The sequence below is a fragment of the Falco biarmicus genome, chromosome 9 (genome assembly GCF_023638135.1).
Source record: "Falco biarmicus isolate bFalBia1 chromosome 9, bFalBia1.pri, whole genome shotgun sequence".
Classification (NCBI taxonomy): domain Eukaryota; kingdom Metazoa; phylum Chordata; class Aves; order Falconiformes; family Falconidae; genus Falco; species Falco biarmicus.
In genome coordinates this window covers 37,405,457-37,426,457 of record NC_079296.1, presented here as the reverse complement: position 1 = coordinate 37,426,457, position 21,001 = coordinate 37,405,457, and the positions used below count along the sequence as shown (strand labels likewise).

Here is a 21,001-nt window from a genome sequence, read left to right as displayed (position 1 = left end):
GAAAGTGCATGAGCAAATGGGAGTAGCATCAGGATCAACCCCCAAAAATGTTACAATGTGTTTATCTACCCCTTCTTGTTAGGATTTACCATTCTTGTTAGGGTTTATTGTATTAAAAATATTAATTACTGTTTATTTTTCTTCTCTCTTTCAGGTCCACCTGTAAGTACCCAACCTCTATGGTTCTAGAAGCTGCTGACACAGAGTTTGCGGGGCATGAACTAGCAAAGTCTTCTGTCTGTGGTGTCTGGTGCGGCAGCCACCTTTGCACCCCTGGCACTCTGGGATCTCCCAAACAGCAAGTACTGTGGGTGTTCAGGACCAGTACTGGGGTGGGATTGCTTTTGACTGTCTCGCAGCTTCCACGAGTGAGACAGAGGGAGCGCAGGGATGGGGTCATGGCAACCGTGAGGGAAGCAGATATTTGCATGTTACCCGTTGGCACCACACACCCCAGGGGAACTGGCTGTATGAGCTCCACATGCATTGGATGCCACATGCTGAATGAGATGTGTTTGTGAAAAAGGGAAAGATAGATCGCAAACACATGGCAGGAGCTGAGCCGTAGGGACTTGTTCCCTGCTACTCACCCAAGCTTGCTGAACTGTTGGGCCTTCAAGTATAGCTGCACAGCTATCAATTTTAGAGGAAAAACTGTGTTGACAGCTTCCTTTTCAAATGTTAGCTAATGCAAAACCTCAGCACAGACGATTTAGGCTTCAGGAAAATAGCTAGGTTATTGCAGAAATTTTCTTACAGCTATTAAGAGACTGACAGTGAACCAGAAGAAGCAATGCAAGGAATGAAGCCATGTATCGACATCTCTCAGGATTATAAAGAAACACTATATTGTCTCTAGCACGGTCCTTCCAGAGGAAACGGTTTATATTCGTATACAATAGAGTAACTATACTGGGTTTCTGTGAAGAAACATGAGAAGTTAAACATACGGTAGTCATCTTTTGTCTGCTCATGCAAAAATGTCTTAAACAGTTTGCAGATGATGTTCTGAGAAGTAGTTGCTGCACAACCTATTTTCCCCTTTCATCAAGTCGAAATGCTACAGACTGAACTCCCACATATATACGAGCACAGCCTGATTTAATGACAACAATCTTCCAAAAAGTTGCACCTTCTAGGCCAAAAGGTCTGAAAGCGTTTTACAGCTGGAAGCCCTGATCCATGTAAACCTTCAGCGATAGCTTATCCCAGGGGCTTTCAGGAGGCTGCTGAAGTATGTATTTCAGCATTAGCTTTGGGTTATTGGGAGGAAAGCACTGCTCTGGAGGGGGCTGCAAGTGGCATCCATCCAGGGCTGTCCCTACTACTCCACCCTGAGCATGCATATGTAGGCGCTAAAAGGGGTGGAGCAGGCACAAAATCGGTAGTGGTGTTGGCATTTCTATTATTGCTGTGATAAATTAGAGAGAAATCAATAGGTCAATACAGACATCTCCTGGAGAGCAGTCTGCGCCTTTGCAGGGTGAGGAAGACGCATACTCCAGGCTTCCTCTGTAGCCATAAGGGTTAGAAACTTAATATCATAATGAAACATTGAAGCCTGGCAGAAACACATGGGACCACCAGAGAAGTGCTGACAATATATGCTACTGTATCCCGGCTTATTGCAACCCCTGAACCTGTCTCTGCACACAGATTTTCAGGACAGGCTGTGAGGAATGCTACAGCCAATGGAAATAACAAGAGGAAGTTGGGCAGACCAAACATCGTTAGCCAAAGCGGAATTTATCTTGGGCTAACAGCACCCTCGCCTCATTCAGGACCTCTTGGGTTTCTGATCGGCTGGCAAGCAAGACTGGCTTAGTCACCATGAGCAAAAGTTCACCGCTGAAGAGTCAAGCAGAGTCCTCCATGTCGCCATAGGAATTATTCCCCCCACCCCCTCACCCCATATTTCTTGTGATTAAAACAGCATGGAAACTCAAGTTTATAAGCAACAGACCTGGGCTCCTGCCTGGCTGGTTGTCATACGCATCATTCCAGATAGCAACCCCAAAGTGCTGATGACCCCACATCTCTCTCCTGGGTTGTTTTCCCAGCTTGCGAAACACAACATGCTGGACAGCAGGGCTTAGCCCCTGGTGCTGGTGTCAGCTTGGGTGTGGGGACGGCAGAAATACTCATTAGAAATGTGCTGAGCCTTGCTTGTAGTCTAGGATGACCAGGAGAAAAGCCACGGAAATGGATGAGCAGAACCCCAGCAGCAAAAGAGCCCTTCATGCTCTCCTCTTGCCCAACAGATGCTCCCATCGTTATTCTTGAAGTCAGTCAAGGCTTTGGTGAAGGCAAGGGCAACCCGCAGTCATGTAAGAAATTTGGTGAGATTGGGACTAAAAGGGGCAAAGGAAGGAAGGAAATGATGAAATCGTGCAATAGTCTTGAGGTTCCCAGACTCTTTCGCTGTCTGGACCACATCCGAAGGAAAAGATCCTCTCACGGACATTTTCTTTCCCATTTGTGAACATGCAACATTTCTGTGGCAACTGCAGCAATTCCATACATGAAAAAATAATATTTAGCAGATGGAAACTAAGGAAGAAAGTCAAAGCCCTGTAATTAGCTCATTCTCCGTGGACTTGCAGATACCTTCAGAGCTCATGCAGAGTTGTGGGTAGAGCCATGCTCAAAGGAAAGAAAACTTCATAAACAGGAGATTAGGACACCAAAGCAGTCGGAGCTGATGGTCAAGGAGCTTTTTAACCATTCTATTTCCTAAAACCTTACATGTTATCTCATCTCTTTATCGAGCCCTCCCTTCAGAGTTTGAAGCTAACTTTCACCGTTTCTGTGCATTTTATTTCAGGGCCTTACAGGAAGACCAGGACTCCCGGTAAGTACTTCATTCTTTCTTTTTTGTTCCCTCATGCTCTCTGTCTGGCAGTACTTTCATCAGTAGACCTTGAGGGTGCGTAAGCTGGGAGAAGGTAGTGATCTCACATAGCAAATGTGATGTAGAATAGCATATTGTAAACAGGACATGGCTTGTAACAGAACAGGGACCACAGGAGCTTTGTAGGACCAAACTTAAGGGTAACATAATCCCTATGAACCCTCCTGCATGTGGGAAACACACTATTTTTGAAGATGCCTTTGTCAGCTTGAGGGTCTGGTTGAAGAGGCACCGTGTGCAGTATTCTTGGTGATGGGGCTTGCTAATTGCAGCAGGATTTAAAAGGCCTAAGTCACTCTGAGACAAATGGAAAAGTCCATAATAACAGTATCTGCATCTGAGAGAGATAGTCATGAGTGAGGAAGGAGTGTGCGTTAGGGGGTTACAGCTGCATACTTTCCTGTTGATGGCTCCCTGGGCTGCGACTCACCTGGAGACTGCAACAGCTGTAACAGTTTCCTAATGAACAAAACCCAAAATGTGCTGCTGGCTCTACCCCTGACTCAGGACAGAAGCTGCTTGTTGCCTTTCATGCTCCTCCAGCTCCAACGTGGGAGCTTCAGGCAGCTTTGTATGACTTTGTAAACAGCCTACATGGTACCATCCACTGTGAGTGCTCTTTCCTGGCTCCCTGTCACAGGCAACCTTTCCTTATAAACATCTGGCATTTATTTGTTTTCCTACCAGGGCCTCCCCTTTGCTATTATTGCTTGGAGGGCTGTAATGCGGCGCAGTCACATACCAGACACAGTGCCGTCATGTAGCACTGCGACACCAGGTACTTGCTGGAGAACTGATACAGTTCAGCCCCAGCCTCTGGCTCTTCCTGTTCAGGCACCAGCCACAATAGAGCCAGGAGAAACAAAATCAGCTTTTACCCCAAACCATGAGGGAGTTCAGCTTGAGCTCAGCTCTGGAGGAAAGCAGCATTTAAGAGACTAAAAGCACAGGAAAACTCAGTGTTATGTTCTCCAGGAGCCACAAAGTCATTCCAGGGCAAGATGCTGACACCAGGAGTTTAGCTTACTGTCAGCACACAGAGATAGGCAAATTTTAGTGGAACAGAGAACCCACCTAAACCCCTAGAAGAAAGCAGTTTCCTATAATGTATAATCTACACAATTTAAAACCAAGCAGTTGTTTAGCATTTCATCTATCTGCAAGGTATGTTTTTGCAAAGTATATTTTATATTGCTTTTCAAGTTATCAAAATATGCACTGCGTGGAAAGGAATGCCCCCAACACTGAACATCCCCCTAGCTCCACAGAGGGAAGCAGCTAAACCTTCAGCAAGTAACAGGCTGATCCCAGGCAATAATGTTTAGGATGCACTGCCAAAGAGGCCTCTGTGTACACCCAGCAAAACAAATAGAGTTAAGAGCATTCCCCTTCCAGAGATTTCAGACTACATTCACACATGCTGGGACTGAACATGGGGGAAGACACACGGAGGTGGCACCGATGGGGCTGGTGTCTCCAGCTGCAGAAACCAGAAAACCATGTTTACATCTACAGACAAAGGCAGCCAGGGCCAGGGACACTCCATTTAACATAAGGAAACCCCAAACATTGCTGGAAACAGAACTGAGAGATCATTGTCACATAATTTTTGCAAAATATAGAGCAAAAGTTACATGACTGCTGAAGCCATAATGATCAAGATCCTTTAGCAATCAGCTGCTGTCTTCCAAATCTGCACAGCCTACAGTTTTGGTGACCAGGATTGCAGAGGGGGTTACTTTTATTTATTTATTTTTAAATTGCATAGTTAAATTCAACTGGAAGAGGCAGAAAACTGCCTTGTAGGTAAATGGCTGAAGAAAATTGCCACTGGTCTTGTGTTCATGTGTTTACGAGGCTCTGTTCAGTGTCACCTGACCCAAAGTCCTTCCCCAAACCACTGTTAGGATTGTTCACACCCTGACAATGCACTGGGAAGTATCTCAAAGGGGTAGAGGACACTGAACACAGCTGCTCATACGTCTTCTTCCAGACATGCTTTTTCCTGTGTCAGCTTGTTTTCCCACGTTTTTCTCTTGCTTCTGGACAGAACCGTATTTTCAAGACTAAGAGAATCCTGTTTTAAAGCAATAACTATAAATAAATAGCTATCACCCAGATGACTTTGGTAAAGAAGGAGAAAAATTTAACAGTTGGCTACTGCAGGAAGCCAGTTCCCAGGACCTGGATTTTATGAAGTGCTGGAAACTGCAATTATGCTTTGTTAGGCTTGAAAACCCTTGCCCTTCTTTTGCTGCCTAAATCGCCCCATGTAATTTCTGTTGTGAGATGTGCTGGTTTGTCATATGCACAAGCAAACTGGTGGCTTACACGTGTTCTTAAAGACAGGTTCAGGAACATGCAAACACACTCTCTAACTTGCCGTTCCCTCTCTCAAAATCCCTGGACACTTGCACCGCAGTGCAAAGCAGTGTCTGTGGCATAGCTTATTTGTGTGGTTTTATAACCTTGGTTTTGGCCAGTTTCCAATTGCCTTTGATTTTGCCTTAATTGCCAGGGAGACAAAGGCGCAATGGGGATCCCTGGGCGGCCGGTAAGTTGAAACCTCTTGCATGTGCCTTGTCCTCCCCATCCTCTTCCAACCCTCAAGATTGGTTTTTTTTGGGCGGGGGGCTTTCAGGATGATTCTTTCTGGGCATCAGCATGAGCAAAGCCACCTTCATTGAGGTCTGTGCCTGAAGGACTCTCCTTGTTGCAGCAGGGCGGCCAGCCCTGCAAACTGCATACACACTGGGAGGGTGTTTCCATCCCTTCTGCTGTATTGCTCAGGCCCTCCTCTGGCTCAGCATCCCCCCTAGGTTGGGTGCCTCCTGCTGCCACCTCGTGCACCCGCCGGCTGGGCTTGCTAACTGTGGGCTTGCTAACATGCACCCCTGCCTGCCACCGGCAGCTGCCCTTTCCAAATAAGTCTGACCCTGAATAAAGGGGGCTACACCTGCCTGGCTGAGCACTTTATTTTGGAGTTGCTCTTTGCTTGGGCTCCCAGGATGAGGATAGGGAAGAGGGCCGGGGCAGGAGCTGAGGCCACCCTACTCATTCCAGCCCCATGGCCAGGATTTTGGGGTGGGGAAGCGTGCCCTTGCTGCTGACGCCTGTGTTTCTCTTTTTCTCTCTCTCTCCCCCTCCCTCTTTCTCTCCCCCCATGCCCTCCTGCACCCTCTTGCATGTGGCTGCGATGGGTGCCACTGACCCAGGGACTAAAAGGGCAACCGGGAGAGAAGGTGAGTCAGCTCCTCACAGCCCATAGCATCCCTGACTGTCTTCCTCTAGGACCAGCCCAAGCCCCCTGGTCACAGTCATGGCTGCTGCAGCCAGCTCTGGACTTTCACCCCTCCCCGGGCTGCCTCCTCTTCCCTGGCAGTGCAAGTTTATCTCCCAAATTCCATCCAGGCTACTCAGCCTCCAAAGACACTTTGTTTCTTGTTTATGACAATTTACTGATAGCATAAGAGCCAGCAGGCACACACAGGGCTCCCCTTGAGGCTTTCTGGGTTTTAACCATTAAGTTTCTTCCTCACTGGCAGCTCTGTTTGCCTTAACCAATGTGCAGCTCCCCTTCACCTCCCAGGTTAGCCTGAATGCTGGTGCAAGCTGTGGCAAAGAAGAAAATGTCACAGCATGCTCCTATTTCTGACATGATGGGACCTCTTCCTCCTAAGGAAAACTGATGGTGCAGTTTAAGTCTGTGGGACACCATCTCGCAAACTGTTTGCCATGCAGAGAATTGGTGTTTTGTACCTTCAAAGAAGCGGTAGTTGGCAAAGCATTCGAGTGCCGGCCCCCATATTTTGAAGTGTTGGACATTTCAGCGTTAGTGTATGTTCCTCAGAGCTGTAAGCACCTCCCACCCAGGAGAACAATGAAATGGAGGTGTTTGGGGTGTGTGAATAACTGAATAACAATGTGTAGAAACTAGGAAAGGGATGAACATTCACCTGATTATCTATGCACTGCCGTACCAGGCCCATTTGCTCCTCTTCACTGGAGAGACAAAAACACAGCAAGGAAGGGCAAGGTAGGACACAGATTGTCCTTCCTTGTTTTCAAGCCACTGCTTGCTCATTGGAGCCAACATTACCTAACAGACCAAGATTTCACTGTCTGAAGCCATCCTGCTTTTTCTTTGTGTGTCCTTGCATTTCTCTGTGTCCAAAGCTTTCAACGTGAAGGGACAGCAGATAGATACAAACAAATGAAAAATCATTCAATTGCCCATGCTTCCCCAAAGCCCTCTGTGAGAGTTCTAGGTTGTCAGCAGGCCACAGCTTTGTTTTGCAGAGAGCTTTGCTTGCTTGCAGGATGCTTGGTTTATGGGATGCTCCACCCCAAAGCTCCCCAGCCCTGGGTGCTTCTGGAGCTACGTCTCAGGAATAGAGTATGTTTTCCAAAGACAGGGACATGTCCTGCCCATCACATGTTGTGGGTGGCTAGGAGCTGGAGAGGCAGCTGTTTTCTTTTCCAGCAAGGACTTTGCTGTTTTCATCCGCATCCCAACTGATTTTCAGAAGCATACAAGTGAGGCATTTCTGGAGGCAGCCAGTGATCTGCCTATAGCTCCCATTTTCCTGGAGCCCATCACATCACTTCTTTTCTTTCTTCTGCAGGACACAGCAGTCATCCTGGACTCACAGGAAGAAAACAACAAGGGTTTCAGGCCATCTTTCACACTTGCAGTGGGGCAGAACCACTGTCTTGCCTGAGTGTGTTTTAAATGTTTAGTTTTCCTTGCTGTGCGGCTTCCATTTTTCTCCCAAAGCATAGGGCAAGAGCTGGGGGAGGCCAGAACAGCAGCTGCCTCATAAACCCTGAATGTCTTACTCTTTGGGCACCCTAATTTAACCCCATTCTTGATGGGAATATAATTGTATTTGTGTTTTCCTCTCCTCCTTTTCTCACTCCTTTTCCTCTCCCTTGTTTGCAGGGTGCTCCAGGAGAAGCGGGCATGTCTATCATTGGACCCCGTGGTCCACCCGTAAGTGGCTTTTCTGTCTATATTTGACTGATGCAGGATGTGGGCAAGTTACAGGGAAAGACTTAGGAGGGGTGGTAAGACACAGCACCAGCTGGAGACAGCAAAAACCCTGTATCATGTGGTTCCCATGCTGAGCCACGCTTGGTTTTATACTGCTATTATATACTATATATAATGAAATTACAGCTCATACTCCAGAGCAAATGAGGAAGCCTTCCCTTGCAAGGAAACCATATTCCTGTATTTAAAAGGAAGAAGCATATTTCCTTCTTGCAACAGGGCTGCTGCTGCTTTTGGAGAAAACGCGCCCTTTGCCTGGCTGATCCCAGCCTTTTTGTTTCATTAGCAGAGGACAACCCCCCCGATTTTGCGGAAGAGCAGGATCAGAGCTAAGCTGGTGAAAGGGGAACTCACAAAGATGGATAGCTCAGAGTTGTTCAGAAGTCCTTGTCAAGTACCCAAAATCTTGGAAAATCTTTGACGGCACAATTACTGCCATCTGGAAAGTCCCTTAGCTGGCTGGGGTGCTGAGGAAAGCATAGGCAGGATTTTGTGCCCCTTTTCCAGCAGAAGTATCCCTGCAAGGTGCAACGAGTCAGTCAGTCAGTCAAAGCTTTTTGCAAGGGTAAGGTCATGAAAAAAGACCAACATGAAGGTTTGGAGGTGCCCTAAATGCTGGATGTTTCTTGCACTGCTGTTCACCATCAAGCCTCTGCTTTTGTGCGGATGCAGCCAGTTCTCTCCCCTTGCCCCTGCACAGCCTCCACCGGAGATTTCCATGAAAAAAGACCCAGAGACTCAGTTCTCTCCCTCCCAGTGGGCACTTCCGATTTTGATTAACCTGTGAAGAGCACCGTCCTTGACCTGCAGAGAGGATGGGCCACCAGCAACTTTTGTTTCACAGCAGAGGTCAAGTGAGAGAGACCTAGGCAGTGCGAACGCTTGGCTACATCTGGCTTTCCAATTAAGCTTCCAAAAGCCCATGATAAGTGTTTCTAATAACAAACAGCTTTGCCAGTTCCCAGGCCCCCCTCCTCAGCACACTGGAGTTTGAGAAGCGACAGAACTGAAGCCCAGGACACAAACGGGTCTCCCTAAGTGTTTTACACCCAGCAGATGGTCCCTGGCCACATGGCCAGGCGAAGAGTCTGCCAGTGCCAAGCTGAGCCAGACCATCTTGCTCCGCAAACAGCAGATTTTGGATGGTAAATGCCTGGTCACTTTTGCTGTTTCTCACAAGCTGTAGCTCTCAGCCTTCTGGATACTGTGGTTATAAGTAATTGGAAAGAAAAGCCATCAGTCCCTGTCACTGTAGGTCCTGCAAATAGGTAGGCACCACTGTTTCCTTGAAGGACACATGCCTGGTCTGAGGGACAATTTTTAATGTCTGCTTTGGTGCTGCTGCTTTGCCTCATTGCCTTTGCTGCTGTTTCGGAAAGTGCGGAACACTTGTATCTCCAAAGCAGTAGAAAACTTAGATGGCAAATGATATCTAAAATGGGGGTTTGCCTACACCAGTCAAAGACCTGAGGTGCCAGGACTGGCACAACTCCCCACTTCCACCCCAAAGCCTACTGTGAGGATGATCCAGTTTCCTGGGGAGCTGGTGATAGGTCAAAAGGATGACAGCACTGAATACAAACACAGAAACCCTGGCCAAGGGGCCACTCGGAAGGACGTGGGATGACAAATAGTTTCCAGATTTTTATTTGGAGGTTAAAGTTTTTGCTCAGGCTCAGAGCTGCTTAACTTTTGGCCAGAGAGGGACAGTGCACCGATAGTGGCAGAAACAGACGATCTCCATGATTTGGCAGCTCTCGGGATTACATACTTCATACGATCAACATTTTAAAAAGAAGACAAGGAAAAACAGCCACCCAACAAAAACAGTCTCTTGGAATCGTTCGCTGCTGAACTGTTATTTTGGCCTGATACCATGCAAATCACTCTGCCGTCCTTCAAGGAGAAAAAGGCAACAGTCTGTAGTCTACAGAGGAAGCCAAATTGCACCATTTCCAGATTTTCTCCCTAATTCTTTTTTTAGCACTTCTTGTCCAGGGAGGCGTCCAACAGGGAAGCAAAATTAGTGAATTGTGGCTAGGCTCTTCTTCATTGTTGCCTTTTCAGAAGTGAGTGGTGGACAGATCCTTTAATTTATAGCCTATCTTCCCTTCTGGTCACTGGCCAACAGGACCAGGTGGTTTTATATGTATCTTGCAAAGCAAAGCTGACCAAGTTCAGCTTTGCAGAACTAAAAAAACAGTGCAAATGTGATTAGGTCCTGCTAGCATTGTGTATAAAACCAGAACTGTTCAGTGCAACATGAGGCGTTTTGTGGAAGGGACATCCCTCAAACTCTGCAAAGAGGTTATTTGGCCCCATCCTCTGAAGAGGTAACCTTCACTGAGTCTCTCTGCAGATAAGATGCAACCTGAAGGTGAACGTTTTCCCTGCCAGTGTGGCTCTGACCTCTCTCCCAAGGGATTATTGTTTCTTCACTGTGGCAAACCTCAGCCTCACAACCCAGCAGGCCCATCCCCTCCTCCCCTTCCCTCAGCACCAAACGGGATCACTCTGATTAAGGCAGAAATGCACCCATGAGCGTTTCTTTTCAGAAGGAAACCCTTGTTTATACCAAGCTTTTTCCCTAGGAAACCTTGTGGGACTCAAACAGTCTGGTCATGGTGTCTCAAATTGCCTAAGAAAGCATTTTCTTCCCAAAATGAAGCATGAGAACACATAAGAAACCTGGGCTTTTTGGCATTGTAGCATGGCTTTTAAGGAAGGCAAGATGCCACAACAGTCCCTTGATGAGTGTGGTATAGGATTTACCTCACTTTGCTCTTTCCATCTACATGGGTGTGCTTCCAGATCTACTGAAGTCTGGTCCATATTGCTTCCTGACTTGGCTCACATACTTTTTGGTAAAATGAAATTTAAAAATCCTTAAGTAAAGCAGTATCTTTACTGGATACACACAAATCGAGGGTAACTGGGACCTGGGATGTCACAGATCCCAGGAACTGTAGAACTATGAAAAATTAACAGCCAGGACATTTTCTTTTTTTCAGTGTTTTTAAGTGGGTGATGAAGAAGCTGCCAAACACATCACAGGGTTTTCTGTACCTCATCCCAAACTGGTAGCCAACATTGGCTAGCCAGAAAGAGGTGGGGGAAAGGACTTGGTACTCATGTTTCTCTCCTCACACTACCTAGCTCTCCTTTTCTTCTTAGCTCTCACAGAGAAAAAACAGAAGAGAAAAAAAAAATCATCTCTTGTCCAGAATTATTTGTGAGGAAAGTGAATGCACTGGGACATGAGATTGGGGAAGAGAAGAGGGATGGCTGTATTTAGACACCAGTGACCTGCAAGGTTTGTCTTGCACAGAGCAGCACCCTGCATTAAACGCCTCTGGTTTATGGCAGCAAGAATTGCCATAAAATGATCTCAGCTTCTGGAATATATTCCAAAAGCCTAGCGTATGGGCTGGGGACACCCATTTAATTAATGTAGAAGCTTCAAGGAAGCTGCTTACAATCCAAACTGGACCTGCTCCAGCATTTTCTTGGCCCTGTACAAATTGGAGTGGGGATGAGAGATTTCCTCTCCTTCCCAAGACGCTTTGCCCTTGGAGGGGAATGGGTCTTGGGTAACTCTTCAGAGTCGCAGGATAAATGGGCAGAGGTTGAAGAAAAGGCTCTGTAGAGAGGACTTAGAGTCCATCAAAATCTAGCTCAGTTACTCTAAACTGCTGTCTACGTTTCATCCGTCCTAGGGACAGCCTGGAACAAGAGGTTTTCCTGGATTCCCGGTAAGTGTAACTAATTTATGAGCTATGGGTGTGCGATATTACTAGGAAGCCTCATTAGTGCTTCCTGCATCTCATCATTTCTGTCTGAGACCAAGGACCTGATCTGATATGACTGAAAAAGTAATTTTTTCTGGATTTGTTTTTCTTCTTTTTTTTTTTTTTCTTCTTTTAAATGATACTGGTTGGGGGGGGGGGGGGAAACCCTAAACCACAGAACTCAGAAAGGAAATTAATTTAAAAAAAACACACAAGTGTTAAAATAACATACTCGAAGCCAGATCTGTTCAGTAAAAGAAAACCATCCTAAGAAATACCCCCAAACAAAGAAAAATAATCTCTAGGTAGGTGAAATTCCAACCTTAGTTGAGCCTTTAGGTGATATTGCAATAGCAATGAGTGCCTGTGATCCAAACAGGGCCCTGCGTGGTGCAGGTCAGCTGGGGACCATGCTAGGCTGAGTAACCTGGTCATGCCAAAGGGAAAAGACAAAAAGCATGGAAGGGAATTCTTCTCTAACACTGTTAGAGATGGGCAAGAGAACAGAAAAGAAGCCCAGGAGAGGACAAAGCAAGTTTCGTTTCAGTCCTACAGTTGCTGGCAACAATCTCTCAAGCATTGAGGCTGCTGGAGAGCTCAAACAGTTGCTATTTATTCTTACACATTTATCCTAGATGACTAGGAAGCCTAAGGCAAACACAAACACCCCCCCACATCCCTGCTCCTGCCAGGCAGTTCAGCTGCTGCTCCAGGACACGAGGTGTGCCACAGCAGGTCTGTGGGGGAGACTCACTCCTGGAAAATGGGAAGAATTGGCAGCCTCCAAGCCGTCTGACCAGGCTCCATGGCTCTGCCCTTTGCCAAAAGGGGGGCTGTGAGCTGTCCCTGGGCTGAGGAGAAGCAATGTTCTCCAGGCCTTTGTGGTCTTTGGCTTTCGGAAGAGCAGAAAACAAATCAGCCCAGCTCATGAGAAAGTGCCGGGTGGGACAGCGCTCTGCAGAGCCTGTTTCTCATCAAATAGTACCTTCAACATGCTGCCGAGCTGTATGTCACCTCTTCCCTGGGACAGTTTTATTATTCTATCATTTGCAAAAATTCCTCTTCCCCCAAAGGTGGGTGCCTTTTTAAACCAAAGTCTCAAGAAAACTGCTGATTTTCAACCAGTTTACAGGATGCTGCAAAATTTGAAACGTTGAGGGTTTTTTGCAAATTGCCTATGAATCCTTCCTTCCTTCCTTTCCCCTTGTGTCCAGTGTTGCTGCTGAAATGGGCTGACAGTGAGTAGGTCACTGCAGAAGTAACTGGGAAGCTGGGCTGGTACTCAGTGGGCCAGGTACCTGCCAGGACTCGGCAGGAGGGCAGAGTCACTTCACCTCTGCATCCCTTCTTCAGTCCATGCAATCTTGTAACACATAGTGCTTGCTGGGGCAGATGGACAGACACCCCAGTGAAAGCACTTCTAATCATTTCTCCTTTTTTATTTCAGGGCCCTATTGGCTTGGACGGCAAACCGGTAAGCAAACAGCTTGTCTCAAGACTTTCTGCCCTGCCTCCTGCTAGGTTGCACTGTCCTGTCAGCCTGCGTATTAGAGAGTATGTTTTCAAGAGGATTATTTTGCAATGTCATGCACATGCTTGGATTAAAAGAAAATTAGAAGGCTGGCAGGCAGGAGGATACCACAGATGCCTTGGGGGAGATGCAGGAGTCAGGAGATTAGGGAAGGCAGAGTGTGGCTGTTTCCTTTCTAGGCAAACCTATAAAATAGCACTTCACAAGTGCAACAGCCTGGCTGCTGCAGGGAAAGCTTTAGCAGGCACTCCCACCCCAAGTCAGACAGGCAGAGCAGGTCCCCTAGGCACCAGCCCTCTGCCTTAGACAGCCAACAGCTTCATTTGAAGTCGACCCTACAGATTCTTTCTCTTTGCTGCTGTGCTGCGAAGAGTTGCAGTAGAAGATGAAAGGACCCTAAAGAGCCTCCTTATAATCAGCTTTATAGTAGAGAGAGACAGATCTAAGTTATTCCCATCCTTCAGAGAGCTAGGTAAAAACATAACTACTTCCTTATGAACCCAACTGACATGAAACCCATAGCTCCAGGCAGCCACTTAGCCAAGTTATCTACCATACTTCCTCTAGCCATGCTGTAATGGAGAAGGAGGTGGTAGCACATACCTCTGGCACCTAACTTCCTACAGCAGGACTTTATTTTTGCCATGAGGAACATCACCCTCAAGAGAGACCAAACAGTGTCTCTTGTATCTCTCTGGGGTCACACATGTGAGCCCCAGCAAGGCACAGTGCACTGCACTCAGCTGAAGCTGCTCTGCCAGCACAAGGGGGACTTAACTGTGTCCCAGGCATGCCCCCAGAGCCTTTGCACATTGCATTCATCCTCCAGAGTTTTGTTCTCGGTATTTTGGGTAGCAGGGAGCAGTGCCCTGTTAGGTGTGTGAGCAAAGCTCCACACGCACAGTGTTGCATCGCCCTTGACAAGGTATAGGAACTGCAGGCACCTCCTGAGGAAAGACTTAAGCAGGTTAAGTCAACATCTTCTACAGACTGCAGTAGCCAAAGCTGATGCATGTTTACTTTTCTTTTTGCAGGGTCACCCTGGACAGAAGGGGGAGATGGTAAAAAAAAATATACATTTGTCTGTGGGTGATGGGTTGGTTTGAAATGACGTTACCTCTCAGCTGAAAATGAGCTCATAGGCAGAGTAGTGATGTTAGTTCAGCTAATGCACTGGTTGTGTCCCTAATTCTGTAACTTCATAATAGCAGTGCTGGGATGCATGACTGTAATTTTTACATTATGGTTATCAGATTCATCATGTCACAACAGCAAGTCTGTAGTTACACATGGGATATGTTTTCCTTGCAGTTAGCAATTATGTTCTTTAAATATACTTTGGGAGCTGACATTTTTCGTGGTTGGCCTCATAGCAGAAGTAAAAGTTGATGGAAAGATTTTTCTAAACTCATCTGGCAGCTTTCAACTTATCTAACACCACCCCCAAAAAAGCATATTTTCTGTTTTAAATGTTTATTTCCCCCCTCCTGAAGCTCTGTTTCATATATGCATTGTACTAAAATGATTTTGGTTGAAAATGGTAAGCTTAGGCTGCACTTGATGGAAACCTAAATGCGGTCTTGTTCCTTTCAACATCTCTGATGGTGAAATCCCCAAACACGAGTATGTCAAGCTAGCAGCTCTGTAGTCACCTTCACTCACTCAATGTTTTCTTCTGCTAAGTCTCTTTTTTAAGCCCAAGTGTCAGTATAACCCTCTGGCAAGCATATGTTGAAGATCCCCCCTCCGAGCTGACATCCCCTTGTTGCACAATCCTAGCTCAGGCAGTTGCAGCTCAGGCTTCAGTCCTGGCTGCTTCTGGTTCAAACCCAGTGTGCCGACTGAGGAGACGTGCTGTCAGCTGAGGTCCTGGGAACAATAAGGGTGTGCTTTCCTGATGATTTTTCTTCTTTCTTCTAATAATTCCCCCCCTATGGTGCAGCCAGAACATGTGTGCGTTTTCATTCCTCTAGAGTAACAAAATGAACCCAGATCTCTCTTGGGAGTTTTCTCTAGAATTGTTTTTAAAAGCCGAATTTCCACCTACTCCATACGATTAGAGGTTTTGTCTTCTTGTCACTGTAAAATGGGAATTTCTCTCTCATTCATCACTGTGTTTCTTTAAAGGGTGCTACAGGTCCCAGGGGACAACCTGTAAGTATTCCATCTCTTGCAATCTCACCTTCTCCTAATCCCTTTCCCCTTGCATACACTGAACTCCTTCATTTACTGAGGGCTTTTTTATCACTTTTCTTTTATAGGGACCCCCAGGACAAAAAGGAGAAAAGGTAATTTTAATGGGACGTGCTGAAAATTCAGTGTAAAAAGTGAGCAGGGAAGGGACTCGGTGGACTTGGTGCTGCTTGGTCTGAGTGGCTGAGAAATGCAGCAAGAACAGAGGGCTTTGGGGACAAAAGGCAGGGTGCTTTTGGGGTGCAAATTGGCATAGCTGCACTGAATTCAATATAGTCACAATGATTTACACCTTCGGGATCTGACTCTGTGTGTCTATTTTGGTCCTCCCTGTGGTTTAAACTCTTTCCTTTTAATCCCCTTCTTTCACAGGGTCAGTGTGCAGAGTACCCTCACAGGGTAAGTCATTAACATTATTATCATCTGTCTCGTGCCTTCCTGCATGTTAATCCTCTTTTGTTTGAATGGCTTTTTGTTGGAAATATAGATCGTTTCATTAACAAGATGCGTCATCTGGGTCCTGAGGGCAGTGCTCAGCTGACTGATGTGTTTCACAGAGAAGCAGCAGATAAGGTTTTCCAGGAGGGATGTGGGTTCTCCAGTCTGTTCCTGCTCACCGGGGCTGACCCCCAGATAATGCTGTCATTGCTGCTTCCTGGAGACCCTGCTGTGCTCTGTGCCAGTGCAGGGAAGGTCTGTGTTCTCTCCCCAAACCCTCAAAAAACCTGGGGTTTCTGGAGGAGCAGAGGTCACCCGCTCACACCTTGTGCTGCTGCACCAGTTCTGCACGGCTTCCACAGCCTCCACTGCAGTTGCATGGCCAGGAGCAACAGGGAAAATCTGTTGTCATTCCTCCGTTTTTTCTGCCTCACATGTGTCTATGCAGTGTTAAGACCAAAGGGGAAGGGTTGTGCTCCCTGCCCAAAAGTAACCCTGACCTCCCTGGTCACAATGCTCTGGCTGGTCCCCATGCCAGTCCCCCAGCCTGGTGGGCTTTCTGCCTGCAAAGAAGAGGCCAGAGAGGGAGGGTTGATGCCAGCAACTGTTTAATGAAAGCCAGGTTGCTGCCTCACTTACCTCTTCATCTGGCCTGGCTGGCATGTACCGCAGCCAAGAGAGGAGAGGGTACATCATGGGGTGTGAGGGGATTACAATGGTAAAATTTACCCAGCTCTAAAAGCAACCGGAGTACTGAAAATCCACTGGAAATGCATTGGAACGACATCATATGAAGTGGCTGGAATTTGTAATCTGGGTGTACAGGGAGACAGGCTTAAGGGCTTTCTATTTATTTTTGATGCGCTTCTGGACAATTAGCTGGGCTCTGGTCCTTGGCCCAGAGGGAACAGGACCCTGGATGCTCTGAGCAGCAGAGGCAGGGGAGGGAGCTTGGCTGGCAGCAAGGGAGAAGGGGGCTGTTGGTATGTGCCAGCCCCTGTACAATAATAGCCAGTCAGCTGTGTTTATTTAGGCAAGTTGGCTCACTAGGTTGTTATGTTAAAAAGAAGCTAACAACAACACTCACCAGAGTGGTGTCCTGGGTTCCTGTTACAGCCCTTCACTCCGACTGTCCTCAGTCCTTCAAGGTGAAAAGCAGCAGTAGAACCTGCTGCAACACTGGGAAATGGAGATGCAGATTGTGCATCACTGGGATTACCCTGGGCTCAGACCTAGGGGCAAAGGCATGCTGGTTTGGTGCATCAGGGTTGTAGGCACCCAGGGGTGACATGCTTGCAGGGCTGTGACAGCAGTGAAAGGGCGAGTGCAAAGCCTCACATCCCAGCAAAGCCTAGCGATGTTTCCTTGGATCTCATGGAGGTCCTTCTGGTCTCATGAAGCAGTAAGCTCAGCATTTTAAAAAGCCAATGAGCCATTCCAAGGCAGAGACATGCTCACAGGAAGGGTAACTGTCCTCAGATCAGCTCACAGGGGGCTGTCCTGAACGATCTGGTCACAGACCGCAGGTTCAGGGAGCCAGAGGTACAAATCAGCCAACAGAGGTGCAGTGTTCTCTCTTCCTCCCAAAATGAGAATTAAGATGAACCTTCTTGTAAAAATGCTACACATTTGACTGAATTGCAATTTGCTCTTGCTTTGACAAGTTGACAAATTCCTTTGTCAGATATTATGGGTGAGGAAATGAAACCCAGCATCCTGGAAAACCAGGAATGTTGTTTCAGTTTTGTTTCATCGTTGTTTTCTTAGGAAGGAAATGTAAAGTTAGGATGTATGCCTTGGCTCTTGTAGTTTCCTATTTTTTCTGTATGAGTTTGCACTGCTCTGAGGGACAAGCCTAGGTGTGAGGCTACCCATTCTGTGTGAGCTGGCTGTTTGAGCTGTGCCAAAGTGCCACCCTGAGGAAGGATGCTCAGCTGAGGGAAAGGGGGGACTAGCTGTGCTCCACCTGCTCTCAGAAATGCTGAGTGTCTAACTGACCCTGTTTGTGTCATGTGTCTTCACTGTCCCATAGGAATACCTAAGTACCACCCTTGCAGCCCTGCGTTCTAACCAGATCCTTACGCTGAAGGTTTGTGGGTAATGATCTGACAGGACCCAGTTCTGATGCAAAGGCGTGAGGATGCAAATCCAATATTGCATGCTGTCTTCTGAAAAAAAACTTGCCATTGGGACATGGAGGGGGCAGGGCAGGAGCTGGGTGGAAGAGGCTTCTTCTTTAAACTCTCCTACTTGCACCTGAATCCATTGCTGGGTCTTGTCTTATCTCTGTTTTCAGGACTACTCTGTTTTCAGGACTACCATTTTCTTCCTTATCCTTTCCAGCAATCCTCCCCCTGCTTCCCTGTGAGGTGCATAATATTTCAATACACTTCAGCCCTTGAGGAGCCAGGCAAAGCCAGCTCAGCTGGGCCTGGGTCACTCATACAGATGTGCTAGGCACACCTAGCATGGGGAGGGTGGGGATTTGCAGCAATGTCTCCTTTGAGAAGATCAGCACAGTCCCAAACGCTCTCCTGAGCTATGGGTCCTCCTACACTGTCTTTTAGAAAGAGAAGGATTTCCTTCAGATAAAATCAGCCTAGCTGGTTTTCCAGTGGCACTGCTTTTGTTTGTGATAGCTTGTGGCTCTCTGGATCAGTGCATTTGAACACGACCACCTGATCACGGGGCGGTAATGCTGCAATATTGGGTTGCACTTCACTTTGCAACAGGACTGGATCCTTGCTTTCACTGCAAACATGAAGAACAATGTTTAAGGTATTACAGCGCACTGCTTGGATGCATACTGTTACTGTCGTGGGAGTCCTATGGGCACACCTCTCAGATCTGAGCATGCAGCTCACATGTGGAAACCCTGCACACAGGCACATATTTGTGTCTGAGCACAGAAAGGCTCTTTCTCTTCTCCCTGTGTAAATCAAGAGCAGCTTCAATGGAAAACTGATAGGAACAGGAAAGTGGATGAGGCCAGAGGAGCATTCCTGAGCCTGGAGCCGGCACGGTGGGTGCCAGGATGACAGCAGCTTGCATGCAAGTGGAAACTGGATACAGCAGAAGGGTGAACAAATGCTCCTGAGCTTTAGTGCATTTGATTTCTGCATGTCCGGGTCAGCTTTGTGCCCTAAGGCAGCATTCCTGGCTATAAGCAGTCATAGGCTGATGTTACTGTTAAACAAGGAAAAGCAAAGCACAGGTTCCCAAGGCAATACCCTGCTCAGGGCTCAGGCACCAAGGCCTAGTTTTTTCCCTTGGCCATGACGGTTGTGTCTGCCCAGCTAAATGAACCACTCCAGGACCTGTTCACTGGCTCTGATGCCTGCTGCTGGCCCCAAATAGCTTCTCTCCACTCCCTTCCACACCCTGAGGATGGGTGAGGCCTGGAGATACACTGTGTTTCTTGTAAAGGAAGATGGATAGTACTAGGAAACTGCACATGGAAAACTTGGAGAAAATTGTCATTTGCATAGTTGCCTCAAATCTGGTGATGAGAAATTAAGAGAAACAGTCCTGTCACTGTACAGCTTAGCGGAGCCAGTGGGAGAATGTCTTGTGGTATATACTGCCTAAGGACATCAGTGGAGCTGTCAAAAATCCCCTGCATAAATTGTATTTTGGAGCAGAGAAAGTAGTAAAAGCTCTGCGTGGTGGGAGCATGGGACTGGTCACCCTGCACCTGCTAGGGCTGGCACGTGGCTCATTCCCCTGTGAGCAGCGCACAGCGCAGAGGAGCTCAGAGGTCTGCCAGCAGGTACCTGTGCGCGGCTCTCATGGGGGTTTGTTTTCACATCAATCTCTCTGTTCCCCTCTTCTCTGTTCTCTCCCCTGGCTGCTCTCTGACTCTCGGTGCCCTAATGGCCTCCTTTGCCCTGCGACCTTCTGGTTTGATCTTCTTCAGCTGTTGCCTCTCCTCAATTCAGTGCGGCTGGCTCCACCTCCGGTCATAAAGAGACGCACTTTCCAGGTAGACTTCTCCTCATTGCCTGTTTCTAAGCTTAGCCCGATGCTTGCGATTAATCAGCTTGCTATCTGTCTTTCTTCCCCTACAGAGGGTTTTCCAAGAGGCTTGGGCAGAGCTGAGGGACTTTCTTGGAAATGGAGGAAATCTTTCTTTGGTGTGATAATGTGGCTAAAAAGAAATGCAGTGAAGCCAGTTTTTCAAAAATAAATAGGCCATGAAACTGTTCTGAGAACTGTTGACAAGCAGTCTCCTACCTTAAGTAGTCAGTTCCTGCATATTCAATCTCCTGGCGAGGTTAGAAACCTCTTGCTGAAATGCAGCTAATGTCTGTGAAATTTAACTGAGATGAATGAATAGGCAAACGCTGCTTCTAAGGGCTAGTCTAGTCAGAGACACTTGGGAAAATGTGTTTAAATAAGCTCTTATAATGGTTTCATTAAATTGCATTAAATCTTTGTGTAAACACATTTATTTTGGTTTCCAGGGCCATAACTCATGTTTAGTTTAGTTGATTTTGGGAATTAATTCATAAAATGAATTATGGACATATGAATAGTGAATAAGAGTGTCCATAGTCAGAGTTCATGTGGCTTTTAATGAGCCCACTTTAAGCTCCCTTGTTCCATCAATTGGGATTAACTTTCCCGTGTGGACAAACCGCTGTAATTACCCTGCTGAAGTGTGCTGGGCACCCTCTATTAAGTGGCTGGGTTTTGTCACCCTGCTGCCTGTCTAGACAGTCAGATGCTCGCAGGGAATTGCAGTCTGCAATACAAGCCTTTGCCACGAGGTGCCTGGTCCTTGCCCAGTGCTGACAAAATCCCGACCTTATCGCTTGAGCCCATGGTTTCAGTTCAGTTTCTATCGATTTCAGTATTCACACCACACAAAGCCCACAACTTGCACTGCTTGCCCTTCAAAGTAACAGTCTGGAGAGCCAGGCCAAGGACTGACCTCTTGGGAAGGCTCTGAAGGCTGATGTTTGCATCCAGGATGAAGTGGGAAACTTGAATAGCTGCCCTCCGGCCTGTCGTCAGCCAGGGCTGCAAATTCCCTCTGTCCCCAGAGGCTAACTTCGCCAGACAATTTTGCCGTGATCTGTTTTGCT

At 47.1% G+C, this 21,001-nt stretch overlaps 1 protein-coding gene across 1 annotated transcript in view; it reads left to right on the top strand.

Annotated features, from left to right (window-relative positions):
- The first annotated feature begins 2,830 nt into the window (after positions 1–2,830).
- The window catches only part of COL13A1 (collagen type XIII alpha 1 chain), a 61,090-nt gene continuing 42,919 nt past the window's right edge, over positions 2,831–21,001 (top strand). Inside the window, exons 1-11 of the mRNA XM_056351884.1 lie at positions 2,831–2,851; positions 5,430–5,465; positions 6,127–6,153; positions 7,854–7,904; positions 11,681–11,716; positions 13,200–13,226; positions 14,318–14,344; positions 15,411–15,437; positions 15,545–15,571; positions 15,849–15,875; positions 17,947–18,003. Coding sequence (XP_056207859.1) covers positions 5,445–5,465; positions 6,127–6,153; positions 7,854–7,904; positions 11,681–11,716; positions 13,200–13,226; positions 14,318–14,344; positions 15,411–15,437; positions 15,545–15,571; positions 15,849–15,875; positions 17,947–18,003 — 327 coding nt within the window. The 5' untranslated portion in view covers positions 2,831–2,851; positions 5,430–5,444. The remainder of the gene's footprint in view (positions 2,852–5,429; positions 5,466–6,126; positions 6,154–7,853; positions 7,905–11,680; positions 11,717–13,199; positions 13,227–14,317; positions 14,345–15,410; positions 15,438–15,544; positions 15,572–15,848; positions 15,876–17,946; positions 18,004–21,001) is intronic.